At 35.4% G+C, this 22048-nt stretch overlaps 1 protein-coding gene across 2 annotated transcripts in view; it reads right to left on the bottom strand.

Moving 5' to 3' along the window:
* Nucleotides 1-22048, bottom strand: part of LOC119650685 (probable phospholipid-transporting ATPase VD) — a 40754-nt gene that overhangs the window by 5306 nt on the left and 13400 nt on the right. For both annotated transcript variants that reach the window (XM_038053646.1, XM_038053647.1), the window contains exons 2-7: nt 18418-19653; nt 2304-2484; nt 1166-1345; nt 672-796; nt 458-617; nt 32-181 (exon numbers count right to left, since the gene is read on the bottom strand). In XM_038053646.1, coding sequence (XP_037909574.1) covers nt 32-181; nt 458-617; nt 672-796; nt 1166-1345; nt 2304-2484; nt 18418-19340 — 1719 coding nt within the window. In that variant the 5' untranslated portion in view covers nt 19341-19653. The remainder of the gene's footprint in view (nt 1-31; nt 182-457; nt 618-671; nt 797-1165; nt 1346-2303; nt 2485-18417; nt 19654-22048) is intronic.

Raw genomic sequence — 22048 nt, 5'->3', positions numbered from 1 at the left:
TATTTTTCTGGCAAAATTTCAGAGGCAATACTTGTCCTAATTCTTCTGTTATATTCATTGCTCTGCACTCAGTCTTCTTATTAGTCTGATGATCAAATAGATCGGCATTGTTATGTATATGATAGACTTGAAGAATCTTACAAAATTCAATAGTCACGTATAGTGATAATGGAATCATTACCTGTAAGTAAAAGAGGTCATGTTCAGCGAAATCTTCTTCAATTATTCCAAAAGTTAAATAGGCAAAAAAGCACGTTTTTCAAAGCCACCTTCACATATTCTTATTCTTTGTAAAATACAAAAATATATTAGAAAACATTCGTTCTTCTTTAAGTGAGATCTAATGGATAAAATTTCTTAGAAAGCATTTTATTGAGTTGCGCAATGCGGTTTTATTCTAATTCCGAAAGACACTAACATAGTTTCCGCTTTCCTTTTTTAGTTTTATTATACTTACTTGTAATATAATAATGTAGGTCCAAAATGCTATCAAACCTTCATAACTTGGATCTACTTCGAATGGCAAAAATGGAATTGTCAAGCCTTCAAACGAGGATAACCACATTTTACATCCAACAGCACCAATTACGCATAATATAAGTAGAATTATCACACACCTGCGATCAAAGTCAGTTAATGCATTGTGAAACTTCTATAATATTTTAATATACCATATCACATCAATGTTCATTTGTTGCTCCAATTGTGAGCGCTTATACCTAGGTCCGCTGTTATTGAGCATTGCTTTAGTCTCGTGACCAGCGTAAACCACTACACCTTCTATGAAGTCGGTATTCTGCAGAAAATATGCAATAAATTTCATTTTTCAATGAGCAAATTTTTCATTTCATGTTTTATTTATTTTATTAACGTATTTTGAAAGTGTCCAACATGTATTTAAAATTTTACGACGCCAATTATTAACCAAAAAAGCTTACAATATTCATAGGTGGCGCTTTCTTTCAAAACCAAAGTTCTATTTACACGTGATGATGCACAAATGTTTTTTTTTTATCATTTTGAAGATGTTATAAAATAATAACGTATAATTTTGAATGAATAGCACTGCTAATATCATAAACATCTACTTTCTTTCGTTAACCGAAAAATCATTCTTCTAATATGGAACAAGTTCAACAATTTAACTGGTCCCTTTCATACAAACCTTTAAACGACTTTCTCTTAATAATAAACTTTCCGTAGAAAGAGGCACACGTTCCCCTGATGAATGAATCAATGCTCCATGAAAGCGATAAATCTTTGTTGTAGGTGCATCCGCTTCAATGCGGCTGACAAATTTACTAGGCGTGAAAATACTTTGCTTTTCGGCAAAGCCCCGAACAACCTAGGAAAAGAAAACAAGTACGATTTCATAGATATTGAGGTGAAGTTTTTAATTGTAATAATGGAAATGTCGGTAAAATTGTAGACAAGTCGATACATCATAAGTTTCGAACCAACTATTTATAATTAATTGCCATTCTCTCATTAGAGAGAATAGTAAATTTGGGAATTTTATTTAAATTGGTTCATTTTGTGTCTGCATGTCTGTCACACCAACTTTTCTCCAAAAACGGTTACAGCTATTTAATGAAATTGAGTGGATTAGTTAATAGTTCTGAGCGAAGTTTGAGCGGGTTCCACACATACAAGCATTTTTTCACCAAATATACTCAAGTGAGAACGAAATGTCTTGATTAGTACTTTCCGCAACAGGTCTTAATTTTCACATCAGTTTTAATGGCGGGCGGGGGGAGATAATTCGCGGATTTCCTTCAAACTTTTCTGAATTATGTCTAATCTTATTACTCATACCAAATTTTGGACTTCTAGAATTAATTTAAGGGGAGTTTTCGAGTAAATTTCTAAAACATGGAATGCATTTTGAGGCCTAGATTTTGTATAGATGCATTATTCCGATTTTTTTCAGATTTTTCGGTTGAATACGTTCTGAAAACGAGAATCTGTTGCGCTTTTTGGTTTACATATTTTGAGTCGTCACTCTCGTGTGTTTCACCCAATTTGAAAAAGTATATATATACTTTCGGAAAGCACTAATTGAGTCTTTTCGTTTGATACTCCACATGACCATATTCTGTGAAAAAAATGTTGCTTCCCCCTTTCGCATATATTGGGAGCCCCCCTCCCCCCCTCACATACACAAAACAATAAAAAACGACGATATTATTCAGAATAGGCATAAGTGGCCCCAAGTAGAGTCCAATTAGCGCTATGGTTACTTCAGTGTAAAATAGCAAATTTATCGTAAAGCATTCATCATTATGTGAAGGTGGAATACAAACCTCTCGTCTTTTCAAGTTTGTCTCGCCATCTAAATCGCAGGTGTCTATGTAGCAGGCACCGTGCGGGTCACTGGTTCGTAGCAGTAAGATGTCAGCCGGAACCGTTTCATTATTCGATAAATGTATTAAATCTCCAACACGTACATCTTGCCACAAAACTTTTTTATATCGCTCCGATTCACTGAAATATAACAAGAATAAAAAGCATTAATTCGATATCAATAAATAATTTTAATTTATATTATTTGTAGTTTGCCTGTTAGTTTCTATCCTAACAACAACGCTGTATCAGATTTTCTCTCCTAACAAATAAACTTTCATTTTCGATTTTAGAAAGCAATAATTATTCTTATAGAATTTGAAAATGTTTGTGCTAATCGGGGATAGCAGCCTATTTTCACCTTGTTTCGATGAGATTTTATTTCACCTAGAAAACATACACACATTTCAACCCATTCCAATCATTCACGAAATTCAATTCATTTTTTTATTTGCCCAATCCATTGAATAACTAAAAAAATATAGATGATATCATGCTAAGTCGGTCTTTTTGATGCAAAAAAACAAAAACCAGTTTCTTAACCCTTCACGGAAATTTCCTCTTTCATTTTAGAGTCGTTTCGATCATGACTAATATCGAAACCACTTTAAATCCAATAATATCTTGGGTTTCCAAAACTATATCGTTTCATGGGCAAAATGATACTGAAATGATAGAATACGAAAATTTACTTAATCTCTTCATTGCCCCAGTTAGCAAAATTTCCGGGGACATTGTGGCCAATGTCGAAAAATGGTAAGAAACATAAACAATTTAGGGATTTATGTCCCTAATGCACATGATAATAAATTCAACTTTACCTCGATAAAATTCTCTGCAACATAACTTCAGCGAACAAGTCAATAAATACCAGAATTAGAAAATAACTGGTAGAACGTTTTCATATTTTTTATATTTTTATCAACATGTTTTAGACTAATTAGAAAGTTATCTTTTTGTTGTCCATTTAGAAACAAAGCCCATCAAATGTTTTAATATTCAACATAGTTTTATCTGGATTCTCCGCCGCCAAGGTGGCGATTTACAACAACCATGGAAAGGCATTTTTTACCAGCAGTCCTCGGCCGAAAACGCTAGGAAACTATTTTAATGGTTACTTATAAAATATGCATAAAAAAGCCTAGATGGCTGATAAAAGTAAAAAAAAAGTTCTTTGAAGATGAAAAATCAAATTTAAATATTGGCTCCGGTACACGAGTGGCTGTATGCCGTAGCGCAAAAGATGAGGGAGCATCCCAGGGTGTCGCTGTAACTGGACAACAAGACAAGACATAAGTAAATATAGGAAGGAGTTTGAATAAGATAATTATGTGAAAAGATGCAGATATTCCTTCTGATGGCTTATCATTGACTTAATCTGGGCAGAAAGAACTGAACCCAGAACAAAAGCCAAATAGTTATACAAGACTGATTTGCGTGTGTATCAGTGGGGCAATGAGGACGTTCCTCTCCAACTGCGCATACAGAGGTAGAGAAGGAGGGCTATCATCAGGATGGCCGGGAGTATCAGTAAGGCGGGGAGCTGCCGGAGCGGAAATATAGGCCATAGACAGATGTACCTCCTTCAACGTACAAAGGAAGTATAGGGGGCAAACCATTGCTATTCTGACCGGCGGACACTTGGGTACAAGCAGATGAACTCTAAACTGTTATGGGAACGCCTTGAGAGACTGAATACGCTCGGCTTGTACAATAAAGTCTGGATACACTTAGCTCCTGGTAATGTTAAGTTCGAAGGCAATGAGGCAGGCGACGAACTGGTCAGGAAGGGAGCAGAAACGTCGCCACACGAGCCAGAATCGCAAACGCGTTGGTGGCCATAACGTTAAAAAATGAAGAGGAATGACTGATGAAAGTATACTAGGCGAACCTAACAGGAATGGAGCAGTACATGGTACTCAAGGGGGGGCACGAGTCCAAGCGCACAAAGGATTGGTTAAACTTCATCAAGAAGAACCTCCGGATTTTAGTGGGAATACCCACTGGTTACTGCCGAGTAAACTATCACCTGGGGAAACTAGTGATATCTACCGACACTGATTGCAGGTTCTGCGCGGTGTGTGTCAAAACCTCCATACACATTTTGGGATAGTGTCCAGCACTTGTGCAAAGTAGGTCGGGGCAGTTGGGAGAATACTTAATACCAGATTCCAAGTTGAAATACTTGGAAATATTAAAATTCCTGACAGTTATAGGCTTGCTTCTAGCACAAAAGCTATCTGGATGGCTTAGTCATTAGAGCACTAAGCTGTCGCAACGGAAGGTCGCAGTCAGGAGTGACGACAAAATTTCAATAAAAAGGGGATAGGGGTCCAGCTCAGATTTTCCCTCTGCAAGCTGAGTTTCGATTCACACCTCACCAGTGGCGGAGGGATTCGTATCGTGATTACATGTCGGAAATCATTTGGCTCAATAATGGATGAGCACTTGAATCAAACCAGGATAATGTTACGGTCTTGAAATGAAGTGTTCTAACACGCTTCAAGGTCCAATCCAAATTGGATTGTTGCGCTATCGATTATTATTAATGATGCAGTTAAGCAATAAAAAATAAAGGTTTCGTAAAAAGCCGAAACCATTATTGTAATTCCAATCAGGAATCTTCCCGAAGTTTTATAGTCACCCCACTTATTTCCTCACATTTTACAAACACAATCCCACAAATTACCTTCTTTTCGTGCAGACACCATATTAAATCGATTAGATTTCTTTCTATTAAGGATTGAATTTCATCAGTTTGACTACCCTTTGGTCAATCAAAGATTAACGTCAACAATTGCTTACGGATTTCTAATGGCACTTCGTAAAGGTCGAAAATCTTATGGTTTCAGTAAGCTCTTGCGTTGCGTGACATATGTTCTTCCCCATACATGACTTGTTTCCCCTTGAAGATATTTTGACCATTTCTAATGGTATTTTATGAAGGATCGGCATGCAATGTGTTGATAAATATTTAAGTGTAATATGATTAGTGTTTGGGCTGTATGTGATGAGTTTTAACACTAAATGGGTTATTTTGTAAGTAATCCGAAGGACGATACTTGTATGAGAAAATTGTATATAATTGTGTAATAATACCATCGCTGATCAATTAGATAGTGAATTCTTTGTTTGCTTTTACGTGTATAGGCACATAATCTTGACCACTCTTTCAAGTCTAAGCGATAAGTAACCAAATGGACAAACATTGATTTATTATTCTAATGAATGCGAACTTTAGTGAAAAGGCGGTGCAGAAAAGCAAGCACAATATCATTAATCATTGTAGGGATATTTTTGCATTTACAGTTTAAATGAGCTTTTATATTATCTATGAAATCAATGTTTGTATGCACTGCTGACTACAGTGAAATAGAAAATTTTCTATTCTTCTATCGACTCCAATCGTTGCACTTTTCTGGCTTCTTTCGTTGCATGATGACCGTAACTCACTTTAAGTTTGCACATTTTAATTCCATTTTTTGCAATTATTTGCAATACACCCCTTGAAACTTCACGCAAATTTATGACATCCACTGTATACGTGGGGTCTCATAGTTCCCATATGTCCGCCAAATTTCGTTCCAATCAGAAGGAAAGTGCGTCTGACAGAGAGACAGACAGTAAATCAATTTTAATAAAGTTTTGTTATAGATAAAACCTTAAAAGCAAGTCTTTTTAACGGGTTTAGTAGGTAGAAAATGGGAGAAATTAAACAACTCATGAGTAAGCCCTTTTCAAAGTGGATTGCTTAGTTGTGAATATTTTCACGTTTGAATATCTCAATTATTCAGAGAAGTACATATTTACAACAACAGTACAACAGTAACAAAGCTCAACAGTGACCTTTTTAGCTGCTTATTTCGAAAATGGCCTTGCCCATTCAAAAGAGGCTGTGTACAATAATGCTATTAAATGTGAGATTCAATGCTAAAAAGCACAAAGTTTAGCGTTTATCTTGCTGCGAAATATTTGAGACTCTTTTATCAATACATTCGACAGTAACCCAATAACGTAGTTCTAAGTGGCTCTTCATAGACTTACAGAACTCTGGGTCATATTTACATGGGAACATACTGTTTTCTAATTTGTAAACACTAGCGAAATTGACAAAGGGATAGAAAAGGAGTGGTAATGTTTCGATATCGCTTTCATGAAATTATGTGCCGATAAGTATGCGAGTATTGAAAGTGGGCAAAAATTTAAATTTTAAAGTCTATTCATGAATCTCAATTAAAGATTGCGTATGCACTCAGACAACCGTCCCCGTACTAATCAATTTTAATTGATCTTATTTGATCTATTGAAGTTACTTTAAGCTTCAAATGTTGGACATATATGGGCTATATATTAGAATCATAATTTAGGTCTGTGTTTTAGTTGTTTCGGAGTTTTTAACCGGTTTATAAAGATTTTTCAATTTGCCCATTTTTATATTAATGTTTCAGAAATTTAAGATATCCGCTAAGCAATACATTTAAATTTGAGGAAGAAAAACATTTTCATTAACGTTATCATAAATTAATATAATTATTATAAGCATTGTTAGTTTTCTTCAAATACCTCGGCTACACCGATAACTTCTGTTCGCTCTCTCATCGAGTCATGGGCCTTGGACAAATGGCTTTGCATGTGAGGGAGTTCATTAGAGTCACCCTGAATTTATATATCAACAAAATAAAGACCCCAAGCTAATGGGTCATTGTATCATTCCTATTTGCATTAACGGATCAAATATCGAAGGGGCCGCACAATTTGTATATCTAAAAACTCTTCTTGCCTTTGGTGTCTTCCCTAAAACCTGAAAATGCAGCTATTTCAACACCAATCTCAAGTTGAGGTAATTCGGCGCCATAATCATTTTCATCTTTGTGGCCGCCTCTGTTGTTCGGAAGCATCGTCAGAGGACTCTGGTCTGAGAAAAAATTCGTTGGAAGTTCTGTGCTTTCAACAACTATGTCTCTAGCATACGGGCCAGATAACTGTCGACGTGTGATTAGAACGCAACAACTCGACAACTTCATTGCTTACTATGCCAAGCCCATTAGCCCAGGATAGTCGACGAGTAGTTCTATGACAACCATATATTACAAGCGTTTTGATTAATTCATATATTTCATGAAAAATGTTCTCACAAATTGTATTCTATAATTTTTAAGGTTTTGTGTGAAACAAAACCTTATTCAAATCGATTCGATATCTGTCTGTGTGTCTGTAACATCTGATTTATTCGGAAACGACTGGTCCGATTGTCACGAAATTTTCTAAAAACGTGTGGTCTGGGAATCCCTTTACATATAGCAAGTGACGCCATTTTGTGTTGAATTTAAGAAGGGGCTCCCCATAAATACGAAAGGGGGTGCGAATTTTTTTTTCACAGAATGTGACCATGTGGAGCATTAAATGAATTAGTACTTTTCGAAACTGTTCTCATATTTGATATCGTATGAAACGTAGGGGGGTGAGAGCTCAAAATATGACCCTTCAGACTGTGTAACAGGTCTCGTTCTCAGAACCTATTTAACCCTATTTGTTTTTTATTTAAATGAAATCTAAGCCTCAAAATATATCCCGTTCCGATATCTCCCAAATAAAGCTAATAATAGTATATTAGCTCCCTTGCTAGAAGTACACAGCAGTAGTATAAGGGATAACATAAGGCACAAGTTGGGGAGTTCGAAGGAATGCCAACTATTATTAACAAAGTTATAGAAGGTGATAACATATCAATTCGTCAATACCACTACAAAATGAACTCATATGAATGGGGGTCGCAGGGAAACATTTTGTTTTAGTTTTTTTATTATTTATATATTAATATCAATTTCTCGAGACAGATATTTGTATGTATGTAAATAAGTAAGTAAAGGGGATATAATTAAAAACTGCATCCGAACAGTAAGTTACTTATTATTATTATGACAAACAGTTAACATCAAACTATTCAAGGCCATCTAGTTCCTATGCAGAACGTTCTATACGTGTTTAAGTTGATAATTTCTACTAATGAAGACGTGTTGTTTTCGTTCTGCAACCTAGCAATAATCCGATGTATTTTCATATGAAGTGAAAAGCCATAAATATTACTTTTTGTCAACTATATTCACTATATTCATCATTTGTTTTAATTTTCTACGCTACCTCAAAAAATGATTCATTTATTAAATGAAACAGATTTGATGGGGCAAGCATTGTTTGCCAAACACAATACTCTAGAGATTGATATCTACCTTGCATGCGTTCTATTAATAAAAGTATTGATGCCGTTTCTGATTAGGTTATGTACGTGATTCGCCATAAACTCAAATAAAACGAAATTGATGCTATTCACCACCAAGACAAGGATACCCGAATACCACCACCCGCGGCTGAAGGAACAAACATTGATTCTTTCCTGTAATGTAAAGTATCTGGGTGTAATCCTGGATGCGAAGCTTAATTGAAAATAGAACATAGAACTGCGGGTTAAGAAGGGCTGCATGAGGGTCTTTGTAAAGAAATGCAGTCTCCGGCCGAGGATGGTTCTCTGAATGTATATAGTTGCGATACGTCTCATCCTAACGTATGGCTCTATTGTATGGTGGCAGGGCTTGGGCTAAAACTACAATAGAACGAAGTTTAATAGGATTCAAAGAATCGCGTGGGCTCGGCAGTTCTGCCCGGGAAACGTTCTCAATGTACTCCTACACCTCTTCTCCTAGACCTTCACATTCAATTCATTGTAGCATGCAGTACTGCCAGACTACTGAGTCCGCATGCTGAACACCGATACGGTATTTGAGTCGTACGATCTCCCAAGTCTCGTCAATGTATTCTAACCGGAACTACTCGTGATACTACCCCAAGCGTAATATAGCCATTATGACCGCCATCCAACGGCCATTAAGGCATTGTACTCAGCGGGGACGGCCACCAGGTTGGAGAGGCAATGCAAAAGTGCACTGAAAAGTCTGGGCGACACGATCAAGGTTACCCTCCTCTAAGTTCTCCTCAGTCATAGGAACATAGAAGCAATTCTACGCCATACTCTATAATTCGCATTGCTGAACTGCCGAGGAGAGAGAGAAACCCTCAGCCTCTTATTTTGCGATTGCCCAGCTCTAGCTGGAGTCAGACTTTGGACGCTAAGTTAACAATTCTTTGAAGAGAGATCACAGTTGCAGGTTGGAGAGCTGCTTTCCTTCGTGAATACTACGAGCTGGCTCCGAAGATTTGAGCCGCCTGGATTCTGCGTCTCGTCTCTCATAACAGCAGTCATGCTCTAGGAATTTCTGGCATCAAAACGGAACAAAACGGAGTTAATTCGGCTCCTCGGAGCGCCCACTGATGCCTACCTACCTACCCCCATTATAACGCGACTGTAATCACCTCTGTGATTCAAATATTTTATAGTTACGCCATAAAACTTGAACCGAAGGTTAGATGTTTGACACGTATTTTCCGTTCCAAATTTCTGAAATGACCTTCTGTTCGGTATGGACAAATCATAATGAAATCCTTCTAAAGTTTATTAGAATGAACGCAATCACGAACCTCATACGACATCTAAGCGATTGTGATCGGAAGGTTAAGAACCTTTGCTGTGGATAAGAGACATTGAAGGTATATTTAGGCGACTACAAGTACTTATTTATAGTAAAAAGCTTATATTAGGTGCTTAGTCAATCAGTCGAATCAACTGGTATCCATATCTTTAAATAAAAGAACGCACTTGAATAGATTCTTACTACATTGTATTGTATGTATGTGCAGTTACATCTATGTATATTATAATATTTGGTCGTTTGTAAGTACGTAACAAAAGAAACAATTCAGCAAGTATTTCATTTAGCGATTTGTCATCAAGTTTAATGTATTCAATGAATTATTACCACCCTGTGTACGAGTGTAACGTCTAAATTTGTCTCAATAAACGTAAACGGATCACTATCGTTTCACATACTTTCATTGACCTCCATTGCTAACAATCCATCACGAACAGCAGTTATAGAAATTCATTCATACGAATTTGTCGAGTATAATTGTGCTCGAAATTTATACAAAGTTAATTTATGCATCTTGTAATTGAACAAGTGAAATATGTTTTTATGCACTGGTAGGAAAGGAAAGCTTTTTGGCTCAGATGCGATGAATTTATTCCATTTTATTTTTCATATTCTGATTTTAGTAAAGAACGAAAAGGAAAGTACTTTATGATATCTGCTTTTTGCTAAAAAACAATGACAAGGAATTGGATTAGCTACAAATTTATCTAGAAAACGTTCTTTATTGCTTTCTATTTGTCCCCGTATTGTTTAGTGTACAATACATTGGATCTGTAAACTTTTGACTTATTAAACTATATATAAATTCAATCAATTGGTTCCTTCATTGCGTGGTGATCAATATTACCTCTGCTTATAATTCTACTGAATAAAACTATTGAATGCTTCCACAGGTGGTGCACTGGTCATCAACACAAATCATAACTGGGCTTATGAATTTCACTTCAACAATTGAATAAACTCCAACCAAATACCGTGTTGTGGCCCATTTTTATCAAAAACTAAACTTTACCTTTTAATGGAAGAAAACAACAACTCATCAATCGTGAAATTCTCTTGGTCATTAATACCATGAACGTAATGACTTAGGTATTGCTGTGAATTGTGAAGAGTGAGGTATAAACTTGATGGTTGAAGTCGAACTTGAGCTAATTTAGCGGATATAACTTCATTTACGATAATGATGTTTCATACGGTTTTACCATATCTTAGTTTGCCAATTAAATTCTTCTTTCTTCGGGGAATGGAAGCTGTATCGGGGAATTGTTATGAAATCAACTACAATACAGTAACACGCAGACGTAGGAGAAACTGAACTTATGATTGATAAGTGTTGCTATTTTTACCATATTTTCCATAATCTAGAACGTTAGTGCATGTATCTAGTAGATAAGCGACTGCATAACACCATAATATCGGAATTTGAGTTTAATTTCGAAAAAGCTAAAATAATTGCTTGGTGTTATACTAGGCAGTTGATGTAAGATGCAGAGATGTAGAATCCATTTCTACTCTACTTTGAAAAATGCTTGTTTAATGGTAGCGAGTTAATTATCATAGATTCGAATAATGGATAGAGTATGTGATTTCCCTTCATATCAATAATGGCAACCCCATTGTATATCATTCATGAACATTTTCAATCTTGAAGTGCTAGTACTAACAGTTGATATCATCCGCAATTTTATCTGCAATTCTTTAAGAGTACTGCTTTGTATTGAGTACACTCATACCGAGTGAATGCAAAGTAGAATTTAGTATGTACAGTATTTACATATTTAGCAGTAGATACATTTCTTCTTTCGTTTTATTAAGTAGCTAACGAAAAAGCAGACAGATTTAATTGGGGCAGTATAATCTCTAGATACAAGAGCTAGTTACTGTTCGATCTTCAGATCTACATATCATATAAGCAATGTTTTGCCATTGCCTGCAGCTTTAGAAAGGAATTTTGAGATTTTCAATAGGTGATTAGTAAATTTTCCCGGTTTGTTTGATGTTTACTCCGAAGCTTGGAGTTTTACAGCCGCCGTCGCTTTTTGAGTAAAATAGGTTATTAACTTCGTGTACCTGAATAATAAACGAAACTAACCAGAGAGAATTCTGATGTCGATAGGCATTTATAGCACTAAGTCGTGCGTTGTTTGAAATTACAGATGCCTAAAATATGGACAAGGCGAGGAAATTCTGCTCACATAATGGAAAACCGTATATTGTGGACGCTGTATGTGAATTTTAAATCTGTCGAATTTGCATTAAAAATTGGTACAAGAGCTAAATTTCAGCAAGCCATCGGAATTCAGATAGTTAATCTTATTACATTATTCGTAATCTTTTTTAGAATTCCGTATTGTTCACTTATGTGTTGCTCTCCTCCAATTAATTGACATGTTCGGTACTATATTATGCAACCTGAAAAATACTTTTCCGAGACCATATTTAATACATACATATAAACATAAAAATTTGTTGCATTTTCTTTTAAAATCTGTTGATAGGAAGCATTGTAAAGATAATAGCAATAATCGTTGGTGCAACAATCCATACAGGATCAGGCCTTGAAGTGTGTTAGAGCGCTTCATTCAAGACCGTAATGGTACACTACAGTACACTGTTGGAGGCAATGTGGTCAGCTTTGCGCTCGCTCAAGACTATTATCCTGGTTTGGGTCAGGTACTCATTCAAAGTTGAGTCGACTGGTATCCGACATCCAGGCACGATAACAAATCCCTCTGCCACCAATGAGATTTGAACCCAGCCCAGCGCTCTATTCACCAGCCATCCGGACACATTGTAAAGGTGTCAATCGAAAATTTCGGTCATCAAGATATTTAATTTTTTTATATTTCTAAGAAACTTTTCAGTCAGTTTCAAAATTAAGGAGCTACTGCACATTAAATAAACCCAACGTAATAAATACCGTATTTCTAATATTCTTCAGTTGCGATGAAATTGGTGTGCGACTGTAATACCATTGAAACTTCATAAACCACAGAAAAAAGGTTATCTTGATAAAACAACGCAGGAATGCCACACGTACAAAAATCCATTAATCGTGCCACGATTTCATAGCCTTGACCTCACTGTCTTACACTTTTATCATTGCTGGAACGATTGCCGCAACATGTGTGCATGCTCATGTTTATCCTGCCTGATGTCCAAATAATAAGCAATTATGTTAGACACGCTACCTCTACAATAAGTGTCTAACCAATAATTATGGCGGCTCCTGCAATCCCGGAGCTACACAATGTGACCTTTCCAATAACACTCAATTATTCCCTGCAATGTAGTTAGTGAATGTTTGTAGCGGTCATTTATTATATATATATACACAATCGTTATAGGTGTCATGTGAAGTTCGATTTTTCTAGCTAAACACTTTACAATTTGAACAGCAAGCGACAATCTTTTGTCTAATAATTTAGTACTTGATTTCCATTTCGTTTCATATTTTACAGGGGTGAATATTGTACAACGTACCCAAAAAATTACTTCCGAAGAGAAAACCAAAGGCGTTGTGTACGTGCAAAATTTGAATTCGATTTGGAAGCTAAAGTGGAGCTTTTTTTTAAAGTATTACTAATAAAATCTGTTTAGAATTAGGAAAAAAAGAATAAAGACGGCAGCAATTATTTAATTCACACCATGCTCTTATGGGGGGAACTTACTAGAAATGTATAATGCATTATTCGATATCTCTATTCTAGGTATACTTATTTACCGTAAGCAGCAAAACACATTATGAGAAATAGGTCAATAGCGTTGATTGAATATTTCATGATCAAGTGCTTGCTATTATACAGTAGTAAACCACCACCGCTTACAGACTACTAGCTTTATCATCATTTCTGTTAGTAGCATATGCACGATTTAGAGTTTTTCCATGTGGATAATGTACATTTCAAACAACAGATGGTTTTAATGAGGCAACATTATGGTGCAATTTAAGCACTTCTTATTGCGTTACAATTTCGCAGCTCTGTTGAAAATTTATTAGTAACCTTACTGCCATAAGCTTTGGATCATTGACCATAGGTAAATAATTAATGAACGTAGGACAGAAAAAAGTTGAATGCTTGTTTGATAAGTTTGCTTATCCAAGTGGGTTATTATATCTGGATAGGCATATACAGCAACGTTTATTAACACCAAGAAGCTACTAGTAAAAACATGACCTGTAGGTTTCTAGAGTCAAAGATCAAACTGCTTTCAAGAAGAAACTGTAGGATGTAAGAATATCAATAACATTGCTTGTAGGCAGTTCTCTTTACGCGAAATACTCTTTTATAATATGTCAGAATGAAAAAACGCTACTTTACAATCGACCCAACGTTAGGTTCTTGCTACAATATAGTAAACTTCATAGATCTTTCATGAGCTATTCAAAATAACACTAGCCTATCTGGATCGTTCTGGATCGGTTTTCTAAAATGTTCAGTACGATTGACCTTGAAAGCGACAACAATCTATACTGGTGCTCAAATTTAAAATTATTACGGACTAATTGATCAAATAAAACTGAAGTCATTTTTATAAGTCAATTTGAAAATGGTGAATGTTTTTCTCAATGAAATTCGCGGTCTTGACAAGATGATTGCATGATTCGCGGAGAAACTATTGATTACTAATAAAAGTTGAAACTTACACTACCCGGCATTTAAATGCTGCCACTTCAATTTATCTCCTTGATACCATTTAATTCCGCTTTACGATATCATTTAATCATGAAAGGCTTCTCTAATAATTATTGCTTTACTAGATAAGGGCATAATGATAAAGAGGACAGCGAATGAAAGTTTTTCAAAAGCCTAACAACAAATACTGATTGCAATAAAAAAAAATGGAGGGGTGAAACAGATAAAACAGATTGACAACCGCTCCACAATTGTGAGCAAACCTTCTAAGCCAGGAAAAACTCCGAGGAGTGTAAAATGGTTTTTGTTTACGGATTGAGGAGTCCTAAGTCCGCATCCACTTGATGTCAGACCGAACCAAATGGAGAACAACTTACTCCCACTCTTTTCGGTCCACGAACTCCTCTTTCTGGGCTTACCAGAAAAAAAGAGAGAATTTATAGAACGACTTTATAAGAACTAATAATTTTTTTTAACCACACAATGCACGTCGATATTTCAGTTATTCCAAATCTGATAAAAAGGTTCATACTACATTGATCAAATCGTAATGTATTGCTCCTTTTGACCTAATTTAAGTATTTTTTCGGTTTATTGCTGACATTCTTTCCATTATAGTGGAATAATTGTGAAAATGACGAAGTGCCGAATACATCTATCTGTGTGTGTTTCCAATTTCTTAGTTTTATACCTGTTGCCACTTTCGGTCACGGTGCTCCCAGGGCAGAGGTGAGTTTGAAGAGTTGCCTCTACCCTGGACGAAATCGTTAGTCCTTTTTGCTTTTTGAACGCTTGGCTGCTATACCCCAAACGAGAGATCCATGACTGGGTGCGACACAGAATATAAACATCAGGTGAGTGAATGACGTGCTATTAATGAGCCGATATTGAAAAAATCACGAAGTTTTCAGTCGAAGAAGAAAGTATTTTTATATTCTCTCTTAGTGTTCCGATTATTTTATCAGGCGCTGGCATAATTGCGTTGCGCTTGATAAGGTTCACTTTAAAAAGGGCAATATCGATTCTAATGAATAACCTTGTATTTTAAATTATCTAAATAAATAAATTTCAGAAATTGTTCAGTTAAGGTAATATGCTTTGTGCAGTAGGTTTCTTGTGTTATAAAAATAAAATATTTTAGAAGCAAATTTTATCATTACCAACGGTTAGAAAATAGCTTTCAGAATTATTTTAGCAGTTTTATATTTGACCCCAAAGTCATTTCCATTCACCAAGATTTCAAAATCATCACAACTCTATAACATCCATACTACATCGTCTTGAACAGATAACATTTTTCTAGTAAATCGCCTTGAGTTGAAGTTTCTTAATGAAAACATATAATAAATTCAGTGTGGGTGGATATTTTATATATCCGGAAATTCGCAAAACTTATTTGTTGTTTTTCTTCAACATGAGCCATTCGGAAACAAGAGAAGTAGGTTTCTGCCTTCTATGCAAATAAGTCAGCTAAATTACACCAACCGCAGTCATAATTTTTACTGAAAAAGCTCAAAATTTTGTTACGATGATGTAGTTTTGAATGCATAAAAGTGAAAATTGTCTCAGATTCTGTTGGAATATAAATGTTTAATATTTTAGAAAAAGGAAATCTATGTGTACGTAATTGTATTGTAGTTCGACTACGCCTGTATTTTCAACCAAATTTTCCATTAAATATATATGTATATTTTATCTCGTTTATTAATGAAATTAAAAACTAATAGAAACAAATAAAGATAATCATACTAAATGGCTCATTAATGAATAAAATTGAAAATCGACCTCCAAGAAATTAAGTATCCATGAGTTTTTTTCATTCGATTTTAGAAACTTAATTTATCATTTAACTTTGTTAGGGTGCGCGATTATTTGATCAGCCCGACTTGTTTACTTTAAGATTTAAAATTAAAATATAAACGCAAGAAGGCGTGAAATCACTAATCACTGGATTGCACGAAGATTAAGCCGAGTACATAAAGTAATCAGTGCATTTTTGAAGAAGTCAAATGCTTCCGGCTTGAAAAAGTCGTCAAGGACACAAACACTAAAAGCGTGGAAAAAGTCAAATTGTGAATGATGCATCAAATTCAACTTGGAAATGTAACAAAATTAAATCTCATTTAAATCCCCAGTATCGTGGGAAGCTATCAAAAGTAGAATTGATTAATTAATGTCAAGCAATTATTGGAGTTAAAATGTTTTAGGCACGAACGTTGATCAATTGTGGGAAACCTCAATGGAATATCTTGTTTTTACATATTTTGATTGCGTTACCCGAAACATATTTACGGACGAATTTTGGGGGTGGTATCCAATTCGAAAGCATGTTCAGCTATGCTCACAATGCGTCCATGCATATGCATTTTTACGCTGAAAGTCGCAATTCTCAATTCAGATGCGTATATACATATGCAAGTACCAAATAAGTGGTAATGTCCAATTTTTGTTTCGACTTGTCTTGATCGGTTAAAGGCCTAATCTGCATAGAGTCGAGGCTTTCAAATCACCATCCAGCGTATCAAGCCATCGTTGTTTCGGCCGGCTTTGGTCGTTTCTCATCGACTTTATTATTCAGGCCAATTTTAACAAGTGAATTTTCGTTTGCGCGAATTACATGTCCATACCATCGGAGACGCCTCTCTTGCAATTTTTCCACGATTGATGCAACCCCATATCGATCGCGGATATCCTTTTCCGGATGTGATTATGGCGTGTCACACCAATAGTCCATTACCGTGAGTTGCTGTTTACTGTTTTTTATAATCGGAAGAAATATTTTGGATTTCCAGCTATTGCAAATGGAAAAACGTCCGCCTAAAGATCATCATGTCAAGAAAAACCCAAAACTTGTCATACCCCACGCGTCTATTTTCTGGTTTATCGGCTTCTTCATTTTATAAACAAGAAAATTAAAACTTCCACAGTAGCCAGGAAATCTACAGTAGATCTCTAATTTTGTATATCGTTAGGAACGGAAAACAAATAAATCTAGAAAAATCAATAATTTTTCGCCTATACAAACAATTTTCTACATAATTGCATTCTACTCTCTTTAGTTAGCTCTCCTAACAACATGACATAAACCTTCTTTCATAATAATCTTAGCAATCAATATACCTAATTAATAACTAACAGATTTCCAAGTCCCACACATCACCATTGGGTATATATTGCCATTCCCTATCATATGGGATGGTATTTTCGTATTTACATATACATTAGCGTTTTATCTATGTAGGTACTTTCAAATTGCACAATATCAGGGAAATGTATTTCTCGCTATAAACGAAGACCTTGGCAAATCGATGTACATTATTCATTAGATTAACACAAAGTCGATGCAATCGTTGACAGGTGTCTATGCGAATGCTTCAGGTTTATAGGATTCGCACCCTCTAGTTCCAATATTGCATTCTCTCTGTTATGCTAAAATTTTAATTTTTAAATTTGACCAATTTGTGCCTTGTACAAGACATGTTTCTTTCTTTACGATAGACAGAAATACCAATGACTGAAGACTTACTATTAAAACTTTGTAATACGTGGAATCAGGGGATGAGAAAATGCATTGGCTAAATGAACTTGAATATAGGGAACGAAAGGTTTGTATTTTATGCTTTGATTTATGGGTAGTTCGTATATAGTTAAAAATTCAAAATATTCCTCAATATATCTAATTGCACCGTTCATATGAGTTCACTTTATATGGTGATAGCGTCTTAGATTGCGATAAATTCATGTGAATTCAAGTGAAGTAGAAAACCTACTAGATCAGTGCACCAGCTTGAGTTGGGGTATGAACTAATTCCGATAAATGATATCTAGAAAACTTTTTGTTACAATACCAAAGCAGATAATACAAAATACAAATATATTTTCTATTGTCTTACCCATTGTAAACACGACATGTCGAATTATTTATTCTTTTATCAGATGCTCGTCTTCGTTGGTCCTCAAATAAATCTTTAATCGCGGTGACTCCAAGCACGAATAAAACTGGTATCATGGCTACTTCTTTGCCGAAGGCATTTATTTCTGGAAACCAATTTAGTAGAACGATAAAGATGAAATAAAGATTGGCAACCCGATGAAATTGTTCCAGCAAATTTTTCGGAATAAAAGACAATAACGTGTATTTCGTGGTGCGTATTTTGTTGGCAACGTATCGCCCATTTGGATGTTCGCTACGGGGCGTTTTTGGTGGCACTGTATGGTTTGGCACAACGATTCGATATCCTCGTTCTTCAAATTTATCATTACGACAACATAAAAATCTCCTCCACCACGGTGGAATCTCTGTTCGGCGCAAAGTGTAAATCGATTCAGATCTAGAAGCTTGTCTGGAGTGACCACGCCCAGCCGATGTTACAGACGGTCCAAATTCTCGATTTTCAACCGATTCCTTATGCCCAGGTGGAAGAATGAAATCTGTTTTAGAACCAACACGACTATGGCCTGATCTTTGAGGTGGCGCGACTGCATCCGTTATTTGTCCTTGAGAAAAGGCCCGTTGGTGTCCTTTTATGGCTGACTTAAGGGGTCTGGGACCCACACCAGCCAAAGATCCACCCCCATGACTCACGGATCTGGCATGGCCACGTGCTGCTCCTATGGTCAGTGCACTAGGGTCATTGGAGCCTCTACTACCGATATCGGCAGTACCGGGAAATATGTATGTTCTTGTCGGCTCCGGAAGGCTTAATTGACCAGTGAGAATTGGGGTGGTAGGCTGTGGCTCGCTCGGCGATTCCAATAGAATCGGTGGAGGTACAGTGAACTTCTTCCGCAATTCGTCCGAATTCGTCGTGGACATTTTGGCAAGACACCATTTAGTAATTTTGATATTTTATGACTTCAAAATCGATCATAGAATGAAATCTCATATATCTAGAAATATTTATTGCGCGTTTCTACACAGACAAAAATTCTTTTCGCCAGCTTTTTCCTTTGTTGATATTAGCCTCAATGCTTTCATTATGCCATTCCACACAAATTCTGTTCGCTTGAAAAACTATGCCTGCTCCGTCGATGTGAAATGATTATACAGGCAGCACCAGCTAAGCAATAAATGTCCAAAATGTCCAGAAAGTTATCTTCTATATCCAGATATGTGAAAATCTGTAAGCCTAAAATGAAAAAAGAAAACGAAAAAAGCGTATTAGAAAATTTAAAATGTCATATTCATACAAAATAAGTTAAATTCGAGAAACTAACAGATAGATTTCCTAATATTTAATAATAAATGCATTCTCATTTTCGCAATAACATAATAATTGTTTCTAAGATTCTTTTAAAGTAACTGAAACTCCTTTATAACAGTCCAATGACTTTAATTTTTGTAGTCCTAGAGAGTTTGGGTGGGCAGGGACCTCATTTGGAACATCAATCCGGAATGGATTTATTAAACTAGTTGCGATATACTGGGAAGTTTTTTGTTTGGAATCGTCAGAACATTGAAATCTAGATATTATAATTCATATTTATCAAGACATACTTGGTAAAATTTATTCTTAATAGTTTCTTGCAAAATTTCCTGAACACTTTCCTAAAAGGCTATAACCAGGGTATTGGAGTTTTACAATAGAAACTAGTGTCAATCTGCGATTGTTTTCGATGAAAATAATCCACATTCATCAAGATAGGAAGTAGAGGCTTTTTTCCTGTAATCAGTTCGTTGCTCAAAGATTTTTTTCGAAAGAACTAACCATGAAAGTATTGATCAGAAAATGATGCTACACTGATAATTTTTAGGTTAACCTTAAAATACATTGGGAGCTATCAGGGAGCATCAGCGGTACTAACTTAATCTCAAGGTTAATACCCGATGCGAAAATAGATTTTTTCAATGTAATGCCAGTAGGAATTGATAGAGATGAGAGTTTTGAACTAACAGATACGATTACGAAGAAGCGCGCAAAGATAACAACGATTTCAATAAAAAAATAAAAGGTAGCAGATATACACCAAGAGAATACGATCTGACGGGAACTTTACATAGGAATTGAAACGTCTTTTCGTTTACTCAATGAGTTCTTAATAATCGTAAAATATTACAAAAACACGAGACTTAAACAGTAGTTGAGTCATATGGTTAGACCTTTTATACATATATAATTGTCCGTTTGATTTTTAATGTGACTTCATTGTTTTAATTAAAATGTGGATGCCCCCTAGAAGCGTGAACTAGGAAAGATTCATACAGCAGTATTCGTCCTCGACGTTTAAGAGATTGTTGTTTTAATCGAACAAAATTTATATTTATTGGTAGTTTAAATGTTTAAAGTTGGAATAAAAAAATGCTTATCTTGTTTCTGGCAATTAGTTTTTCATTATTAAGTTGCTTGTAATAAGGTGATACAGTTTTAACTATACACTCTATTTAATTTGGGGGTTATGAAGCCACATATTGAGAGCAATGTATATATTCTTTTTATAATAATCTAATTCAAGCCATATAGCCATAATTTCATGGGATTAGTCTTCCAGGAAAAATGTTAATCCTAAGTTGTACCCCACGTCGTACTTATTAAGATTGAAGCAGTCTAGTTAATATATTTCTGGTTATCCACAGAAATAATACCGAATGCGATAAAATCTGAAGTAGAAAACTCACCACAATGCCTAATTGCATTGCCTGAAAAACAGAATTCTACTCAAAATTTTCAAACTTCATAAATAATTTAATATTTATGATAACTTATTTCAATTGTCTTCAACATTACTGCTCTAGGGTATCTTGAGTTTGGATTAATATTATTAAACTTCCGTCAGCATCATTTTGGCCGTCATAGAATAAAGGGAAACAGCTTGGCTCCAGTCAAATGGAAACTTTAAAAATAGTTTGAAAATAACTAAGAAGCGAATCAGCTGGTTTTCATACACATGGGCATGTTCTCCCAAACTGAAAATACTTTCATCTTTTCAGTTTGACCTAATTTGATAATCTAAATTTGGTTGTCCTCTTCATCGTGGAAGGAAATTGAATTTTAAGTTTTAGAAAAGCGAACATGAATTATTTCAATGATTAGAATTTCTCCTGTCTGGAAAAACGACTTGTTACCGCAATTGGAGTTTATAACGGCAATCATTTCGAAAAATATATCTACTATGCAGTATTGTCACGAAATCTAAGTGTTAGGGGCACTGAAATTATTTAGTTAGTTGAGTATAGCATGTGAATGAATAGATAAATGTCATGTTTGCATAATGTATGACTTTGAGGTTTAGTAAAATTCGAACGACCTTAATTAGTTTAGCAACTAAGAAGAGTTATCCACATTGTTATCTTAGCTTTAATACATGTGTACGTTAATTTATTTAGAAAATAATTATAGCTGGTTTATTGAAATCTAGGAAAAACTTCCTTAGGCCATTCCATCCCACTGTGATTTTTAGACCGTGCTCCCAATTTCGATTCATAAGATAATTTCCTTTGTTCTTGCGCAACCCTTGCACGACATCCCATAAATCAATACACGCAATAGTTACTCATCAGATCCTAACTAATGCATTATCCGATTT

This window comes from Hermetia illucens, chromosome 3 (genome assembly GCF_905115235.1).
Source record: "Hermetia illucens chromosome 3, iHerIll2.2.curated.20191125, whole genome shotgun sequence".
NCBI classification, from domain to species: Eukaryota; Metazoa; Arthropoda; class Insecta; order Diptera; family Stratiomyidae; genus Hermetia; species Hermetia illucens.
This window is presented reverse-complemented; position numbering and strand designations above follow the sequence as displayed.